The sequence below is a fragment of the Pterocles gutturalis genome, unplaced genomic scaffold, assembly GCF_000699245.1.
Source record: "Pterocles gutturalis isolate BGI_N339 unplaced genomic scaffold, ASM69924v1 scaffold27758, whole genome shotgun sequence".
In the NCBI taxonomy this organism is placed as follows: Eukaryota; Metazoa; Chordata; class Aves; order Pterocliformes; family Pteroclidae; genus Pterocles; species Pterocles gutturalis.
Genome location: NW_010123843.1, coordinates 11796 through 31650, shown reverse-complemented (window position 1 = coordinate 31650; position 19855 = coordinate 11796). Strand labels below are relative to the sequence as shown.

The 19855-nt window shown below is 37.6% G+C and overlaps 1 protein-coding gene across 1 annotated transcript in view; it reads left to right on the top strand.

Annotated features, from left to right (window-relative positions):
- The window catches only part of RNASEH2B (ribonuclease H2, subunit B), a 26416-nt gene extending 7065 nt beyond the window's left edge, over window positions 1-19351 (top strand). Inside the window, exons 4-10 of the mRNA XM_010078081.1 lie at window positions 1414-1534; window positions 6800-6864; window positions 8101-8206; window positions 11189-11267; window positions 12192-12234; window positions 16923-17003; window positions 18950-19351. Coding sequence (XP_010076383.1) covers window positions 1414-1534; window positions 6800-6864; window positions 8101-8206; window positions 11189-11267; window positions 12192-12234; window positions 16923-17003; window positions 18950-19057 — 603 coding nt within the window. The 3' untranslated portion in view covers window positions 19058-19351. The remainder of the gene's footprint in view (window positions 1-1413; window positions 1535-6799; window positions 6865-8100; window positions 8207-11188; window positions 11268-12191; window positions 12235-16922; window positions 17004-18949) is intronic.
- The last annotated feature ends 504 nt before the right edge of the window (window positions 19352-19855 follow it).

The following is a 19855-nucleotide window of genomic DNA, read 5'->3' as shown; positions in this document are numbered from 1 at the left end:
TTCCTGCACTGCCCTGCCTAAGTTAGCGTATTCTTCAGTAAAGGGAACTCTCGAGGGTTGTGTTGCAGGTACCTCGTGCAAGGCCAGCTTGAACACAGCACAATCACTTCTGGCTTGAACTAATGAGTATTGAAGTACCCACTGGGTATATTAGGATCATCCTTTGCACCATCTTTTGGTTTTGATAGTGTGATGCAGAGTTGCTTAATGTGTCTTCTGAGCAGAGCCATCTCCTGTCCAGCAGGCTTTCTTGACTTAGGCTCTGTGCCCCTGCACAATGTAAATGTGGCTGTCTTGCTTTGGGTCACAAGCAGGTTTGTGCAGATAAGTTGTCTATAGGATACAGTCATCTATAGGATATAGGAAGTTACAATTTACTGAGAAAGTACAGGGCAGTACAAGACTCTTCCCATGCACAGAAACAGCAGGAGTAGTTGTCCTTTACTCAGGCTACCTCAACACTCTTTTTGCCACTCTTACGGTGCCTTTTCTTTTTCAGGAGAAAAAAACTTGAAATCCTTTCTGGTTTTTCTTTTTTTGTCTGGTTGGGGTTTTTTTGCTTGTTTTTATTGTGGCTTAACAATGGATGGACACTTTTATTAAGTCTCTGACTGTTTAGCAGGGGGATTAATTAATAGTGAAAGCAGTATACCCAAGTGAGGTTTTTTTTTCATGCTGACCAGTATAATGACTTCAGCTTTGGCTCCTGAGACGATGCAGTCTCTGAGGATGGAGAGCTCACTGAGTCTTTGTACTGATGCACTAACGGATCTTTCAAAAGGGAAGGCTGCCAGTTGTGCCAAACCATGCTGAATGATTATGCATTGTTTGGCAACAGCAAAATTTGTTTGATGGTTCTGTCATGTGTGGGGCTATTTAAGTTGTGCCAAAATCATTTTATATACATACTCTGGCCAAACTGGAATTGACTTTGCAGAGGTGAAAGGTTAATACTGTGTTCCAGAAGCTGCCCTGCTCCTTTGAGATTTGTCTTTATGGAAGGAAAAGCAAAATCTGAATGGAAGTTATGACACTGGGTTTAATCCAACAGGTTTTGGTCTAAAACACTATTGGCACATACTGACTACTGTGTCTTATGTCCTCTTCCAAAAAATCCCGCTGTACTTCACATTAGTTTCTCCCCATGTTGTTTGAAATTTGGTCTTTTAAGTGAAGTAATTGAAGAGTTCAGCATTTTGCAGGTATTTACTGGTTTGAAATAAATACTTATAGCTTGCTTTGTAATCAGTTTCTGAATGTGTCATGTGTTACCAGTCAAACTATGATCTTCTTCAAATCCTTTGTTTTAAAGCTATGGCCATTGCATGCATATTTATTTCTATGTATATAGAGTGTGTATACGTGTCTTAACATTATCATAATGCTTTTGTAATCCCTTTGATGTATTTTCAGCAGCAAGGAAAGTTCCAGCCACTGGATCAAGTTGTGCTAGACTCAGAGTACCCTAACTGCCCATTGCTGCTGAAATGTGCCGATGTTAAACAATACATACATCATGTAACAGAAGAAAAAGGTGAAAAAAGGGGCGGGGCAAAAAAAAAGTCTGGATTTGTTAGTGTGGCTTCATTACAAGATAGATTTAAATATTATTTTTTGCTTTACCAAACACCCAAGGTGCTGGATGAAGCTGTATTTCAAAAGAAGAAGCTTAGGCTTAGGCAAGTCATCATTGCAGTGTTGTGAATAGTAATGTGTGCATCTCAGATTATCTGAGGTAACTGTAAAAGTACTTGTGCAGTCTTGTTGCTAGGTGTCATAAAAAATTGTAAACTGATCAGAGCTAGCTTCTTGACATTATTGTACATGTTTTGAACTTTCTTTGCCTTTCAATGAAAGTTTTACATCTCTAAATTCTTTATTTACTGTGGAATGGTCTGATGTGGAAGAAGTTAACCATTGTCCATTTGGCTTTTTTCTCCCTTTTTTCGCAAAACATTCAAACAATAAGGAGGAAAAAGCTGAAGAAGAGAGAATATGCTGCTGAGAAAGGAGTGCACAAGTTTTCTAGCTTTGCATAATTTCGTGTTGTGGGTTTAAGTTCAAAGACTTAAGATTTTTAAAAATAGAAAACTTGTCTGGAATGCATAAGTGTATGAGAGAGAAAACCTAAATGCAAAAAAAATTAGCAGAGTATCAGTTCTGTACATAGTTTCCTCAACCTTTGTCCAGAATTCCCTTTGGTATAGGGGCTTTTATTTTACTTGAGGGCAATATATGCTTTCCAGGGAAGAGGAAGGAGGATTACATAATTTTTTGCAGCTTAGCAGATCTGCAAAATATGCAAGACCTCAGTTTTTATATTCACTCCTTTGAAGAGGATTCTCCTTAAGCTAGTTGACTTCCTGATAATGAATGGAGAATTACCTACGTGCAGATGGAGATCTACAGGAGGAGGCACGGGAGTCTGATAAAACACGCTATCTACCACCAAGTGCAAAACAGCTAAGCTGTCTGACCCTTATACATGTGGACCTCCTCCATGAAGTTGAGATACACAGGTGAAAAGCCAGAAATATTCTGAATTTGCTTTCACGAAGCACTTTGCCCTTTTTGATAGATACAAAGAAGAAATGTTTAGTTGATCTAAAGATAATTGGGAAGTGACTTGAGTAAAGGTGATGGAAGAATGAAAACCCTGCTAAGAAGTAAAACACCAGACCTTTTTATTGCTGTATAGAGCATCAATGGTGAGGGGCTGTGAGTATTTCCTGAAATATTTAGTTGCACAAGTTTTAAGTGTTTCCTGTATGACATGGTGCATATGCAGAAGTGTAGGGCAGTTGCTTCCCCCAGAAAATCAATTTGAACTTTAGGGCAGAACATGTTTCCATTGAAAAGATCACTTTAATCAGAGAGCAGGAAATCTGGGCAGCAAGACTGTTGTTAACGTTCTTGTTGGAACTGGGGTAGTTGGATTATGTGCTGTTGTGATAGTCCTGGATTTCTGAAAGAACCTTCAGAAAGCATTTAGTTACAGTCAGTATCATTGGGAGCAGGCAACCTTTTTCTTTGGGTGAGTTATGACTTTTGAGAAGGCTTCTTTAAGACAGGTGCATCTGAACTGAAAAAGTGCTTTTGCCTTCCCATTAAGTCATAAATATTTCAAGTAAAAGCTATTATTAAGTTTTTAGGCAATTGCTGTACCCTACAACTGGTCTAATACTGGTTAAGGAGCTAGGGGTGAGAGAAGGGATACTAAACTTCTGTGGACCCATCTGAGAAGGTGAAAAATTGTGCTAGATCCTCTTGGCTGTCAAACTAAGAGGTCTATAGGAATGTAGGACAAGGTCTGGATTGTTTTTCTGAAGGGGCACTTCCTCCAAACAGCAGTGCTGCCTTGGGGCAGTATTTATGTTCCCTTCTTAACAGCAAAATGAAAATTTGTTAAAAAAGTATTTGCTGTAGAGAAAGTCTTATATCTTGGTCTAACTTCTATATCCACTCTGAAATTGTATTTGCAGTTGTTAATCCACAGAGCATCCTCTAATAAACTGTATTCTATTAGACAGTAGTGGAGATGCTTTACTGCTTGGTTTTTTGCACTGATGTTTTTAGTAATGTGTTATGTACACCTATAAGTTTGTGTAATTTTGCCAGCAAATGATATTAACTGTTAAAGAAGTTATGTTAATTTCCTGGTTTTTGTTTTGAAATGTAAAGGTAAAAGTTGCTTTTGTCATTAAAGCTGTACACACATGCACACGCCAGCTGTATGTTATGTTCTTGGATGTCCTTAGGCATGTACCTGCATGTACCTGCTGCTTTTCTTGTTCAGGTTTGAGTTGAGTTGAAAGTAATGGTGGAGCTTGTTCTTAGGATTTCTTTCTTTTTTAGAACACCAAGCCTATTGTTATGCAGCAAACACAATGGTGCTTGCTTGCCTGGTGTGCATAGATCACCCTTCTGTTCAGTCCACTTCTATGTGTTTCATATTCTCATGTCTTTTATTGCCTGTAAAAAATACCAGTATTATGACTAAGGTACTCTTTTCTAGCTCTAAGACCTGTTGTCCACTTTGTAGCCTTTCTTGTTCGAGGAGTAAAGCTTTAGGGCAAGAAGTGTCTGCTGTGCTGAATCTTCTGCAGCTGTGATCTCTTTGGCAGAACCTAATAACGTAATTATTTCACTCCTAATTTAGTCTTAAGGCATTTAACATCTGTCTAACAAATTCTTACCCTAGAGTGCTCACAGTTTACACTTACTGAATTAGCAGAAAGTCCACCTTCCCTGGCCTCAGTGTTGAAGGGCGCTGAAAATTCTTTTTGCTGGATTAAATTCCGGGTTACCTGCTTTAGTAGTTGGGGAAAGGGTGCGTTACAGCGTGCTAAATCTGGGTGAGGCAGGTTGTTTGCTAATAAATTCAAACATCAGATAGAAAGTACAAGAGAGAAGGTTTAAGAAAGGGTTATGAATTCCAGTTCTAGAGTGTTACTCTTTGTTTAATTTTGCAAGGAAAAAACTGCACTGTGATCTTGTCTGATGTGATTAACATGAAGAGCCAAGAAAGCTTACCTGATTAGAATAACTAAGTAATATTGCCAAGCTTGTATTCCCAGAAGGTAGGAAAAAAAGGGGCCATATGAGTTTCAGAGTTATGGAAAACACTGAGAAAATGGATGTTAAAATGTGCTTTAGGCAGTTTGCTCAACAATACATCAGGGAAACTTCCAAGTCTACATAGTGATTGCTCGATCGCTGAACATATTATTTAATTGTAGAACCACTTATATTCCATCTGTATTTCTCAAACCCAATCTTTCCAGATGTCTCAGACCAGTTTTATAGGCACCAGACACATTAGGGAACAAAAGGCTTTCCGATATATACTCATATTATCAAACATAGTTGCTAACTCTCACCAATATCAAATGTGCATCACATGTTAAATCCACGTTCCAATATTGAATCTTTTTGTCAGCAGTTTGTGACTTTCATAACTCACTTTAATTCTTCAGAGGTCTCAAATATTGTCAGTTTCTGGAGTTTAATAGTCAAAACTGTCAAGCAAACAAAATATTTTCAAACAAAGTGATCTCTGAAGGGTTCAGTGTAATTATTTTTCACATGTTTTAATGAAAATGGCTTCACAGTTCTATGTTTCCTTTCCCTAACTGAGTCACTGTGAATCATGCTGTTGTGGGGGAGTCTGCCTAGGAAGCCGGACTAGAATTACTTTTCAGCATGGATTGGGGGGATGGTGTCTGGAGGATGTCCCTTCCTCGGACTTTCTTAGATAGGAGAGGAATCCATGAATTGTATAATCACTGTACTTGGACCCAGACCATGTTAGCTCTTTGAGAAGCAGGTTCAAGTATCCAGAGCGTCTCCCCCATTTTCTGCTTCTTTTCTTTCAGAGCCATTTAGAAAAGCTTCTAAGTCCTAAAGGCTGCAGCCAGCAATGTCACAGCTGATTACTTTACCTGCAACTTGTCAACTTCGTGAAGCAAAGTATATATTAGTGGTTTTTTCCTTTTTGCTCTGAAGAATTTTTGCATTTTACTCTTCTACAACTGTTGAGATAGATTTAAACTTTGTCTTGTAAACAGCTTTTCTTGAATGCTCTGTACCCCCTACTATGCATGCACAAAAAGCACATAATAGTTAGCTTTTTGTATGCAATTTGAAAGAGACAAGATAAACCCCAAAGAAGGAGATGCTGAAGGAATCATAAATAATATGTTGTTTGCAAGGGGAGAAGGAAACTCCATGAACTGAGTGTTGGAATATGATATTGGATCAGTAAATTACATGAAACAGATGTAGGTATTTATGGGAGTGGTATACAGGAGATTAAAGCTTAGTGAAAAACCAGTTAAAGACTGAAACACAGTGGGCTCTAAAATCTCCTGTGAAATCTTATTAGGCATTTCATTCCATTTCCAAAATGTAGATTACTGTGAATTAACACTGAATTTTTATACTGAAGTTTCCATGAGCCTCTGTAATTTTCTCTCTGCTTTGCCTCAGCATCGTGAACTCGCATATCTCCAGATAACTGGAATAGCAAATGTTCATGATAGCCTGGTTATCACAGGGGAAACACTTTCTGAAATTCTTGTATCATTGAGTTAATTTATGTTGCTCAATAATGAATCATGTACTTCCTCCCACAAGGAGCGTGTTTCACTACTTTGGATTCTGTATTTTCTTTTGACACTGTATTAAACTACATAAAAGGTGGATAGAAGTAAAACTTTTGCTTTAGTCACCCTCTGAAGTGAGAGGGGAGAACTGGGAGAACTGATAGGGAAAGGGTTTATTGAAAGGTTGGATGGTTTGTCTTCACTAACTCTCTGTCCTGGCCCCTTGCTAGGTGCTGGAATTCAGTAAGTAAAGATTTAAGATACTATGTTTAGAAAACAAAAAAAAAAAAAAAAAAAAAAGCAGTCATGGAACCAACATTTTGTTTTGAGAACTATGTCATTAAAATGACCAGTCTGGTGACAAGGGGCAGTGAAGGTTTGCCAAACTACAAGGGCTGGAGAAGAATCTTAGTGAATTCGGGCAGCCCAAGATTACACATAAATAAATAAAATATATTATTTGCTGGATTAGGGCCTAATTAAAGAATTGTCAAGTTGTTCAGACTTGTGCATATCAGCTCGGTCTGTTTATTTTTCCATATTTCCAGTATTTTTGAAACTTATTGCCCTGATATCAAACGTGCAAGCCACAAATTAACCTTGATGCTGTATTTACAACATACAAAATTTTATATGTATTGAAAATGCAATCCAAACCAGTCATGACTTTCTTCCCCTTACTTGTTTTTTCTCAGAGATTGGCAGTCAGAAATTCCACAAATACAGCCAAGAAAAGACACTGAAGTGGTTAAAGAAAAAGGTATTGTGTTTCTCTTTTGCTTTCAAAATTGTTTTATGTTTGAAATGAAAATGCTTATTAGCTTGTCTGTATCTGCATTTGAGCCACATGGTGTGCCTCACTTCAGGGTATATGTCCTGTCCAAGAAGGATAGACATCGCAATAAAGTTGCTGCGCTTGGGACTGTGATGAGGTGTTAGAAAAATGACAAGTTTTGTTACGTTTCTCTTTCTGACGGGGCTGGCATGAAAGGAATTCATGGAGTGTGGGGAGGCAGAGGAAGCTGCTGAATTTCAGCTTATCGCTGTGTTCTGTAGGCCTTGCATAGGGTCAGGGGCTTGTCTATTGCTTCATCCACTTCACAGATGGGCTAGAGGAGAGCTTTGACTGTTGCAACTTTGCGATTCCTCCATGCTTTAAAGCCAGACAGAAATGGCTTGGTTTTGTGTTACAAATGGGTTTCCTCTTGAAGTTTTGGCAGAGTCTTTCAGAATGGTCCTGGTATGGTTGCTGCTATCGTGATTCAATCACACTGTTTAAGAGGTCTGTACAGTATGCAGAAAACAAACTAGTGTTATAGCTAAGCTTGATGGGGTCTTGTGTTTTGGTATAAAGAAAGCGAATCTCATTTTATACATGCATATGTGCCCCTACTGTGATGCCACTTTGTAGAAAAAGATTGTATGCATCACATGGTACAAGGAGGCCTTGTCATTTGAGTTAGTCAACACAAGCACAAAATCTCATCTACTTTCTTCAATAATGAGGCATGGGAATATCTATTTTGCAATGAATACTTGAATATTTACATTTGAACAGGTACGTGTTTGTGTTGTTGGAAGTATCTTCTTCTGCCAGTTCTCTCTCGATTCAATCCAGTATAGCAGTGCCCTATAAAGTCCTTAATCTTTGATTTCCGTCAGGACTGCCTTTGCAGTCTGGCTGAACACAGGCATTTTCTGGTCTCTGAGCAGGTGTACTTCTCACCTGTATAATCATGGCTATTGCATCTGAGTAGCTCAGCTGATCTTAGGGTGCTGCAAAACTGGTGCTGTGTTGCCAAGGCAACACGTTCAAAGACATTCTAGTTTCTTTGGGTTTTTTGAGCTCATATGCTAGTCATTACAAATGTATATTAAGTTTCACGACAGTCCATAACTTGAGTGTTTTATATGCTTGAAACAAAATTACAAGAGCTTTGTCACTGCATTAATGTGTGCATAACAGCACTGATACAGACTCTGTGGTTTCCTATAGGTCAATCAAACAGTGAAAGCACTTAAAAGCAACAATATATGTGTAGGTGAAAGGGTATATGCAGCTACATTTATCAGCAGTGAACAGATCGCAGATACTAAAGAAGGTAAGAAAACTAAACATTGTAATGAATTCCATTTTTGTGAAATCACATATGATAAAACACATGATTAGAATCTTAAATGTATTAAAATTGGCCTTTGCAGTAAATTTATTCCTTGTACAGGAAATTCCATATGTGTTGTGACTGTGTGCCTTGGCTTTTCCAAGTTTGTTGGTATCATCATCAGATGGTGTAGTAATTAACAGTAGGTCTCAGCTAGGGTTCTTTTAGCTTCTCCTTAGTTCAAGGAGATGTTTTTATCAGTGAAGTACTGAAGAGCTTTGCTGAATTGAGACTATCTTGCACAATAGGACACATGCTTGTAATATATATGAGTATCCACCCAATAAGTATCTCTGTATTAGAACAAATTTTTATTATTATTACTATGCAAATCCTTTTAATAGAATTCTCCAAAAAGAGACAAGATCTTAGGAAGTCATAGTCACAGAGTAAAAGCTCCTGATCCAAACATTACTTTGTGTGGCAAATGTATAGAAACACAAGTATGTACTTATTAAGGGCAAAAAAAATAATAATATGTGTATTAAATTGCCCTGAAATTGACAATCCTGGTAACAAAAAGTCTAGAGTGATCCTGTTTGCTTCTAGTCACCTTTTTCTTGGGGAGGGCAATGTCCTGAATGTTACTGGGATATGAAGTTGTATAAAGAAAGCTGAAAATTAACTTGGAATAAATTCTTTGAATGTTAATGAAAATTAAGAAAAGTTTAGAACAAGATGAACAAAAGCAAATTGTTTTACAAAGACATTCAGAAGTCCACATGCTGCTGAAGAATAAGGAGAAACAAAGCAATTTGCTGACAAAGTGGAAAATGAGTTACCAAGTGATGATATCAAAGGAAACAACATAAATGAGATTTAAGAGGTAACTAGACAGTTTTATAGAACAGAGATTGTAATATATGGTTTTTAAAAAGAGGCAAAGCTACAAAACTTGTAAGTGACTTTACAGTAGCTTTTCATCCTTTTCCCCACCCCTATTTTTTTTAAAGAAGGGTAAAATTGTCCTGACAGCAACCATCTTGACTAACTTAAATACTTTGTCTCTAAAATTTGTAATTAAATAGCTCATGTGCAGTATTTTTTCCACCTTCCTCTTTACTTACAGAAACATGGATATAATAGTTTTTGTAAATGTCTTTTTTAGATTTAAAAGAGCAACATTGAAGTAGGGAATACTAGGGGTTAAAAGTAGGTAAGTAGGAGGCAGTCCCACTGTATGTAGCAAGGTGAATGACAGGAGGTCAAATGGGCCTTACTTAATGCTTATTTTTACTAAGACTAATTTTCTTGTCTGATGCTTTCACTGCCATGATGGTACAATTTATTTCTGTAGAGAATGGCTTTCATAGGGGTATCATGAAATTCCATACCTTATAAATAGATGGGTATATGTAGTTAGCATTGTTGTAGGGCAAAAATCTGGGAGGATATAATGAATGCAAATGGGAAAGGAGGGGAGGTTAAACATGTGAGACCTGAATATTTCTTTCAAAAGACAAAGAAAGGAGGTGCGCAAGTATTCCTGGTGTTTCACAGGAGTTTATAACAAAGCAAGGCTAGGATGAGAAGACTCCCTAGAAGGCAAACAGTACTATTTTCAAAACGGTAAAGGAAATCAGTGAAGATTGCTTCAAGGCAGAAATGTAAAGAGAATGGATTTTGTGTTTAGTACAAAATAATAGCAGTTGACTTGTACTCGCCATTCAGTGTAATACATAATCCAAAAAGTGAAAGGATGGGAATACTTTTCTTAAGCGATAAATTTGACATATTAAGTGCTGAGGTGAAATTGTCTTGGGTTGGAATTATTTCTTGTTCTCTCCTGATCCTAAAGTGGGCTTAGGGAGTGACAAATCCTTGGTGAATCTAGGCAGTGGAGGAAGGAGAAGTGCAGATAGGAGATACTGAGAATTTGATGTCAGTATAGTTGAAATGCATATGCTGGTGTCAGTTTGTTAATGCTCGCTGTTTCGATGCCAGTTTGCATTGGGCTTTTTAGATTTAAAAAAGAAAAAGGAAACTAGGCACAGAAAAAATAGTTCTTTATTGCCCTGAGGCTAGTTTACCATGTGCTTCTGAACTCTCTTAAGTGTGTAGCCACAAGAACAGATAGAACTGGCCTGTTGTAGATGGAATTCAGAGGCAAGATTTTAGCTTAATGTCTGTCTAGCATATACTTCCTGTGCATGGGTGCAGTTACTCCCTAGCAGCCCCAACAACAGCAAGTTTAAAAGAACCAGCCCATGATGAGTGCTTGGGTAGAACGTGACCAGAAAAGATCTGGTTTAGGACTTCATGTTGTAGAAGGGTCACTTTTCTTTTTTTTCCCCAGTCTCTCAGAAAAACATTTATAGCAGGAGTGCCCTGTACTGAAAACAGCTTCTAGCAGTTCATATTTACACAGATAATTATCCCGTCTTGCCAGTGATGTTTAGATAGGCCTTGGCATTTTCCATAAAGTACTAAGTACAAGACTTTGAAATAGACTCATTGTCTCATCTAATTGTTTTCAGTTAAAGCCAGAAAATGTACTTTAGTACTGAAGCCCTTGCCAAATAATTGTAAGATCCAGATGCTTTAAAATTAATGATTGCATGTTCTGTTGAGTCAGCTTTTTACTTTTGCAGGTTTTTAAAATTTAATTTCTTCAGAAAAATACATGATATCTAGTATTCTCAGAAAGTGAACAGCTTTTGTACAATACATACAGCAGATATTAATAACATGTGCTGACAAAGTGAGTATAGTAAGTCTTACTTTTAAAATAAACCTACAAGTGTCATATAACATAAACTATTCAACACAGACAACCATCACAGTATATCCATTAGAAGTCTCTTACTATTAATTCAACCCTATGATTTATGGTAGCGCATGCAAACATGGTTAAGGCAATGTGACTATATAATGTGAATGTTCTTTTTCTTCTCCTTCCCACTCTCTGCCCTTTTCCTGAAGACTATTTACGGTATGCCCATGGGTTAATATCAGAATATATTCCTGAAGATCTGAGTAAGGAGTTGTTAAAATACTTAGGGTAAGTATTGTTCCAGCTAGCTGATAGTTTTATATGGCATGCATTAATGTCCTTTTGGTCATTTCTGTTGAATACTGACATTTGCTCATGAATGTGGCACTGAATGACACAATGAAATTGTATTCGCTACACTTTAAATGGGATTTTTTCAAAGGTAGATTATTCCTTTCTGTTGTTCCTATGATGCTAAGGACCACGGGCTGGAGGAGCAGTGTAATATATAAGGCTGTTATCACAGTTGCATCATGAAACCCTGAGCAATGTGTCCCATTTTAAAGCAAGACAGGGAAGGAAATCCAAATAGTTAAAGCAATTTGCTCGGAATTGTCAAGCACAAGCAGCAAAGCCAGGAGTAGAATCATCATCCCCAGTCCTTTTTCCTTTTCCCTCCTCACTCAGTGCTGCTGGGGTTTGACTTCATATATCTGACCTGTGTTAGTTTAAATCTGGAAGGTGAGCCAGCATCCTCACCCTGGTGTTCCCTGCCAGCAGCAGGCTTTACTTGGAGCATCAGTGGGACCCTGCACCTGCCCCTCAATTCAGTTCTGTTTGAAGGGTTCTGTTATGGTAGCCTATGGAAAAGTGCAGTTTGCAGCTTGAAGTCCCATAGCTTAACAGTTTCATCAAAGAGGTGTTATGTGCTTTATAATGTCACCTTACTAATAGCCAAGGTTTTCAAAAGTAAGGTGGAGTTCTCCTGTTTTGGTTGCCAGATCTAAGAGCTTTTAAAAGAGCCTGTGCTTCTTTATGGTGCCTGGCTATCTAAGTCAGAACTACAGAGTCCATGAGCTGCTTTTTTTGCATACACATGCCATGTGTGAGCAGCTGATAACCAGAGCAGCCTTTATGGGGAAGGAATGGTAAGCTTTAGGTTGTGCAATCCAAGCTGTCTTAATGTATGACTTAAAATCTTCTGTTCTACAGGCTCCCAGAACTTAAAAGTCCAGCACCAGAGCCACCATTGAAGGTAGGAGAACATTAAGATATTGACAGATACATGGTGTTGCAAGCTAATTTCTCTGAAGTATTATTAAAATCAGACAAGGCCAAGCACTGGGTACAATACAATAAGTTGGCCTTGTGAAAAGCCAGTCTGAAATAAGGCAAGAAATTTACCAGGTACTTCGTATTTTTTAATAAGGAATATTTTGGTTGTTTTTCCCATTTTATTTTAGAGAGAGATGTATTTTATGTTTTCAGTCAGCAGTCTTTTCATACATGTTTTGCTTATTTTGTTTTATTGAGGTTGATGGGACGATATGACCTCATAGGTTTTCTTATATGTAATTTATGAGGACCCTGAAAGGGACCTCCTGGGTCATGGATTCCCAGACAGCCATGGTGGATAATCTCTCATGCACTGACCATTCTTCACTGTAAGTCTCATTAGGATTTTTTATTTCCATTACTTCTCTTGGAAGACTGTTCTATAACCTCATTCCTCTGATGCTCAGAAACCTTCCTGTAAATTCCACCTTGAATTTATTCATGGCCAATTTATTCCCCTACGCTTTTGTGCTAACATTATCATTGTTTTTTTTTAATTGAAATGGCTCTTTTCCCTCCCTAACATTTGTTCTCTCAATGTGTAAAGGGAAAACATATATCCTTTCTATTTTCATTTTGTGAAGCCAAACTTCGTTGTTTTATGATGGGTTCTCCATTCCCTCATCATTGCAGGAATGTTTCTTTACACCTATTCCAAGATGAATTCAATTGTTTCAAAGCAGGTGACCAGAATCATATACAATTATTCATTATAAAACCTTCACCAGTACAATATGATGGCATTCTTCCCTTTTTGTCTTAAATGGGAGTACTTGATCCCACTACATCTTAGAATCCCATTTGCCTCTGTTACTGTGTGATGTACCAGATCATACTGTGAACAGTTAAGACACACCGGTGTTTCTCTTCTCCACTGCAATTTTTGGTTGATCAGCATTCAGATTTACGAGAAATTCATGCAGTTAGCTGCTGTTCACATGACCTCGTACTTCTGTACATTTTTTCCATTTTTAAGTTTCCAGTCTTGATCTTCCAGGCTTTTGCTTCACAGTGTTAAAAGCTCCTTAGGTATTCATAATGCTACTCAGTGGTGTACATTTAGCAAATGTTAGCATGCTGTTAACTTTAATTAACAACTAATGAATATTTTGAATAGATATTGTTCATGGCACTCCACTAGTAACCTCCATCCGATCCAATGACATCTGTTTCTGCATTGTTTGCCTTTGTTTCTCTTATATCCAGCTTCTTACCTACCTTAAAATTCTCATGCAGATGCAGTCTTTGTTTTCTATAATTTCAGTTGCTTAAGTGACATCATGTCAAGTCTTCTGGCAGTCCTTCACATTTTCTGTCACCAGAAAATGTGTTATCTTTGGAAAAAAACAATAAGTTCGTAGGCGTTACAGACATTTAGTTTTAATTTACTCTGTATCTTTAGTTATTCTTCTTTCTTTCACTTTTTCTCCGCCCTCCATTCTGCTGAGGCCTACTATCACTTCTTCCTCCTCCTTACAAATAGATAGGTGTTTGGCTATTCTGCAGCAATATGGTCCCAGCCTGATAGAACAGTTGCCAGGTTTTGCCTCTGGACTTGTGATTTCTGAGGCAGTCTCCGAACAGTGTCAGGATATTGAGTTTTATTTCTATCTTGAATAGAGTGATTTCTATTCTTTTTTCTGCCCATGTGTTTAGTCTCTTCATCTTTGTTGAAAACAATTTACTGAGGCAAAGGATTTATTCCATTTTGGGGCTACACATACATTAGCTTTAATATCTATCCGATCCTTACTGCATAGCAGCTTGACTTTTTCTTTTTTGATTCCTTTTTTGCATCTGTGGCTAAACAACCTTCTACTATTTGTTTTAGTTTCCTTTCCAAGGTCTAACTCAGCTTGACTTTTTGGCAGTTCTCACTTTATCCCAGTATTACCTGACCCCTAAAACAAATCTTTTTTTTTTTTTTTTTTGTCTTTTTTCCCCGGTCATTGTAGAATTCTACTTACTCCTAGTACCCTTTTTTGCAGGGGAGGGGGGGAGTGGAATATGTGTGCATCTGTGTGAGCAAGGGGGAGCATGCATATAGTTTAGTATGAGAAGCTCTTTCCTTCAAGATTTTTCACCTTGTTGGAAGTAAAAGATCCAAAATCACTTCCTCCGTCTTTTTCTTTTACATTTACTCCTCACACATCAAGTCCCTTTGCTTTGGCATAGAGAAGTAAGGCATACGGTTTGCAAAGCTTGCCCTTCTAGAATCAAGAACTCCACTTTTGATTGTCCTTTCCATTTTATTTAAACTGAGGCACCTTATGTCTACTGAAACTAGGTTCCTTACTACACTGACCTTTCCTGCAATGTCCCTGCTACTTACCGAAACAAAGTCTAAAATAACCTTATTTCTGGCTGGTTCAGTGGTTTAGTGTTCTGTTAAGCAGTGTGTCAGCTAGCACATGCAGGAATAATTGGGCCCTACTGTTATTAATAACATTTGTTCTCCAATGTATATCCATGGATATAAGTTATTTCCATGTGGTTGGACAGTTGTTCTGGCTGCACAGTTACTTGGCCCTTTGATTCAGTTAAGAATTATCTTTATGCATTGTAGGAAATATTAAAGACACATCAGGAGCCAACTGATATTCATTAGCCATATAAGCATGTTATAACAACTATATTAAACTACATGTGATGTACATTACGTATTATGTATGGATAGCTTTTATACCATTGGGATAGTTCTGAGAAATCTATTTTTAAAAATAGTTTTATTTCAGCAGTTTGGTTACAGAGGAAATGAGGTTTAGAAATGTTCAGATGTTGGGCAGTGAAATGTTGCTGAGGATCTGATTAATTTCCAGAGCGCTGACCAGGGTGTGTATGGTGATACTGTATTTAAGTCTTTGCAACTTCAGAGATTAAAACAATCCTCTATTTCACAATCTCAGAGGAGCAAGGCACGCCTGTACACCGTAACCTGTAGTCTCCTTCCGACCATTTTTATTCACTTGCATTGACATTTCTCTTCATGAGGGCAAGGTGTATTGACAGACACAGGATTATTGCAAATAAAGAAGGGTCTGACATGTATTTCCTATTATGGTAAAATAATTGCACATGTAGAAATTATGTTAAAATACATTGTGAAGAGAGGAAAGATTTAGAAACTTTAGTGGTTAACAGAAAAGCTATGACAGATTCTGTATCTTGTAGTTCAAGAGTAAACTGGGTACAGTCCAGATTCTGTGATTTAATTATTAAATCAAAGTTACGTGTTCTTTGTGTTAAGTGCAAGTCATTGATCTTGTGTTGTAATCATTGTACTGTCCAGTTTGTCAGCATAGGGAGTCTAGTCATTAGCAGATGATGACAGACGTCTACAAAGAATATGTAGGCTCTTCTACAGCTACACAGCAAACATTTTGCTGAAATGCAAACATTTTTTGTAAGTTTTAAAAACTTGTTTATCAGATTCAAAAAAGAGAAGAATAGTAATTTTTCATTAGATTGTCATTTGAAAATGTAATCACAGCACAGTAAACAGCCTCCTAGAGAGGCTGATCCAGATCGCACTGAAATCAAAAGAAAAGGCTGCTCTTGGATCTGGTTCTAAGAGCTGAGAAATGTAAGCTGCAGACCTGGCTTCTGTGCCAAACAGAGAGAGGGAGGGAGGGAGGAACTGAGAGAGAGATCACAAGCACCATAAACAAAATGAATAAAACAGGGTCTTAAAATGTATGGTGCCATCCAAGTTGCTTGCAAAATCATTCTCTTTGGCACAAAAACCAGGAGGGACACAGTTTAGATTTCACAGGATATTAAGGACAGGGTAGTAATATCAGATATATAATAATAAAAAAAATACAGTGTTGTAAAATACTATATACTTTTTTTTCCCTTTTTGGAAATATACCAGGAAGTTTTCACCTTTAAACTAAACACATGCTCATAGTTTATGGAAAGAAATATTCATTCTTACAGCCTGATCATGTGAAGTGCCGAGAACCGTTTACTTCTATTATTTCTGAAGTTAGAAGGCACCCAGCACATGCAGAGTCAATAATATGCTGTTGGATTCAAGTGATAAAGAAGTCAGCAGAACTATGTCAGTGTTTCACTCTTGTCAAACTGTAGAAACTAATTACTTTCTAAAGGTTGCACACAAACAAATAACAGACTAGATGATGATCCACTTGTGCTGGCAGATGGCAATAACACTGGAGATGCTGCACGGTTCCATGAGACCATGGGGACCAGAGTCTAGGTTCCCTGGCTGTTAGATGCTAACTTCCAACAGCTACTTCGTAATGGTTCTCTGAATAGACCTAAATAGACTCTGACACCAAAGTCACAATCATTGAAGTTAAAAACAGGATTCAAGTGATTTCTAGAAGTCATTCTTCAGCAGGCTAGGAAGAAGAAAATGCTTCCCATGACACTGAATTATCTCTTCTGAATACTGTAGAGATGATATATATTCACATGTAAAGAAGACAAAGAGAAATCTTCCACTGCTACTGCAGATTCTTCAGTTGATTTCCAGATCTATTTTGGTGCTATGGTTGTGTTATAAAGCCAAAGCTTTGAATTTCCATGTGTGTACATCATAGAAGTGGTTGACACAGCAACTTCCTCACTCTAACGTTTCAGAAAAGGAAATTATCAGATGTCCCTGTGGAAGCAGAAGACGACTATACTAAATTTAACAGCAGCAATCTGAAAACCAAAAAGGTAAGCAAGCCTTGCATTCAGGCATGTTTTGCTAAAGCATGGATTAATATCCAACATTAGCAGAGAGTGCCTATTTTTCTCCTCCAAAACACATCAGAAAAACAAATACAAAATGGCAGATATCTGTAGTTATATCTCCTTGAACTTTTTAACTTTTTATTCATGTTTAATTTGACCTTGACAGTCTTAATATCCCATTCTGAGCTCTTCTGTACTGTTACTGTTTGACTGTGTTTTATCAGTGAACATTCACAGATTTTGACACACATGTTAAGGAGCTCAGCTAATATTTGCAAAGCTCTTTGAGGTCTTTAGATGAGAAGCTCTGTGGCTTAGTGATAGCAACTGTTACATTTCAGTTTATTTGAAAAAGAAACAAAGATGGCAGCATTCACTTAAATTCCAAGGGATGCTAAGACAGGCTTTATTTTTACCTAGAAATATTGCCTGTGCACTTACTTATGTCAACTTAATGAAGTTAAATCAACACAGAGCTTGCCGATCGCTAGCTCCAGCGCAGGTTTGGAGGCCAATTAAGTCTGAGTCCAGTGGTGCCTGCCACTGTACTATTCCTAGGAGAGCAACAGAGATGTGAAAAGAAATAGATTCTGTCTGTGTGTGCCAAGGTTGTGAGGCTTGCACTGGCTTTTTTTCTCTGAACGTTGAAAGAAAATGAATCCTTCTCCAGTCCATCGGGAACCAAAAAGGCCCTCTGTGCTGGTCTTGTGACCTTCAGACTAATGCTGACTACTCTTTATCCCTTTGCAAAGAGAAGCAGCTGGTGACAGATGCATTCCTTCCTCCCCTCCAGATCCCACTGATTTTTTTGTATTCAGGGCACATGCTAGTTTTGAAGTAAGAAGAGGATTGCCCCTTGAGTAAAGGTGATAAATAGTATAAAATATGCATGTTTCCCCTCTTCCCCCATTAGGTACCTATAGTGTTTGAAGTGAGTGTAAAGATAGAAATAAACTAAGGAGAGGTAATTAATTTTAACATTAAATATTATTTACTTTGAAATAATGAAGCACATTGATGAGACAATCTGGGAAAGAAAAGAGCTCTTGGACTCTGTACAGTATACTACTTGTTTTTAAATACTTTGTCAGTTTTTTTGCTTGTATAGTAACACAGACTATCATACTGTTGTTGTGTATCTCCATCCTATCCATAACCTTCTGGCTGATCCCAAGTAATGTAACTGTGAAGTCCTGCAAACTGAGGAGTATCATAAAGAAAGGTCAATGTAAAGTTTTCTTAATGGGGAAAACAGCTAGAGATTTAAAACATAACAGTTTAAAATGTAAGAAAGAAAGAGGTCAGCTCTATAAAACGTGGCTCATAAAATGTGTTTTAGGTGTAAAAGTCTGGGAAGTTATCCCAGTGGCCTCAAAGTGCTTTGCAAATGTTAGTTACTTTCTTCATTCTTAGGTTTTCCGTAAGTTTTCCCTTTATTTCACTGTGCATAGAGTCTTTGATAATAAATCACTGTGAATTATTCATCATCTGTAATGCAAGGCTGTAATTCAGCTTGCTGACAGCATAATCATGAGATTGAGTCGGAGGGTGCAGTATGCATCTGTTATATTGCATGCATTATTCCTCTTAATGTACACTCCGGGATTATCCCAAAGTAAACGTTTGAGCTGGGATACCTCATTCTGCGGAGAGGAAAGATGTTTCACCTCCTTATCCTTGTAATTGATTCTCTGTCTTTGTCTGAAGTTAAGTAATTTGTGACAAGTATTTTTCTGTTTGAATAATCTCAGATTTGATTAGTAAGGTTTTTCTCCTACAATTTGAAGCCTGTATAACGTTATCTTTACTGCTGTATACTAACAAAGCAATTCAACTTCTTGCTTGACTGCTGTATTTAAGTTTATAGCTTATGCTACCCTCTTATGGAGACGCTGCTTAACTTTTTCTGTTTATCATTTCACTGACAGGCAAACAGCAAGATGTCTGCAGCACAGAAGGCTCTGGCCAAAGTTGATAAGAGTGGAATGAAATCGATTTCTAGTTTCTTCAGTTCCAAACCTAAAGCATCAAAATAAAGACTTGTTCCTGAAAGAGTTTTATACACTGGTTATTTTTATGTTAAGCTAAAGATGTCTCCTGGGGTTTTTTGTTAGTATAGTATACGCAGAGCATGTCTGTGTACATTGTGGAGTGTGGTGAAGAGATCTCTGAGCTAGTGTGCAATGGAGCTGTTGTGCCTCAGTGGGGCAAGGCAGTACTATGCAGATATTCCAGCCTGGGTCAGGAAGACAGCCTAACTGCATTAGCGTGGTCCTGGGGGCTGAGAAGCAGGGTTTAGCATGGTACCATACTGTCCTGCCGCTTGTTCTAGAGCAAGCTCAGTCAAGGCCGCCCCAGAGTTTTCTCCATTGCACTCCATACTGGGCTGGAAATATGCCCTCTTTTTATGATTTTTTTAAGCAATTTTTTTTTCATTGGTAAGGAGCATTATTTTTTGACACTTTCTGAGTTTTTTTACCCAGTATAACACCAGAGTAGGATGGCATCGTTAGGTTTTTATGTTGACCCAAATCTAAGTGTTGGTGTAAGCATTGGTGGCAATTTATCAAGGCAAAGATGGTGTCCATGTTGGGATTTTGGTTGTTTTGAATATGCTAAAAACAAATAGCAATAAATGTCAGTGTGCATGCAATGCAATAAAGTGCTTTGTGTAACAAATTTGTGCTTGTATTTGTTGTATGTTTCAAAAGTTAGGTTAGGCTTCAGGACATTTCTTAAGGGGTTTTGGTATTTTCATGTGTATAAATTTTAATCCTTGAAGAATTACAGCATCACTTTGGGTTTACACAATAAATCTCTTAACACATAGCAAT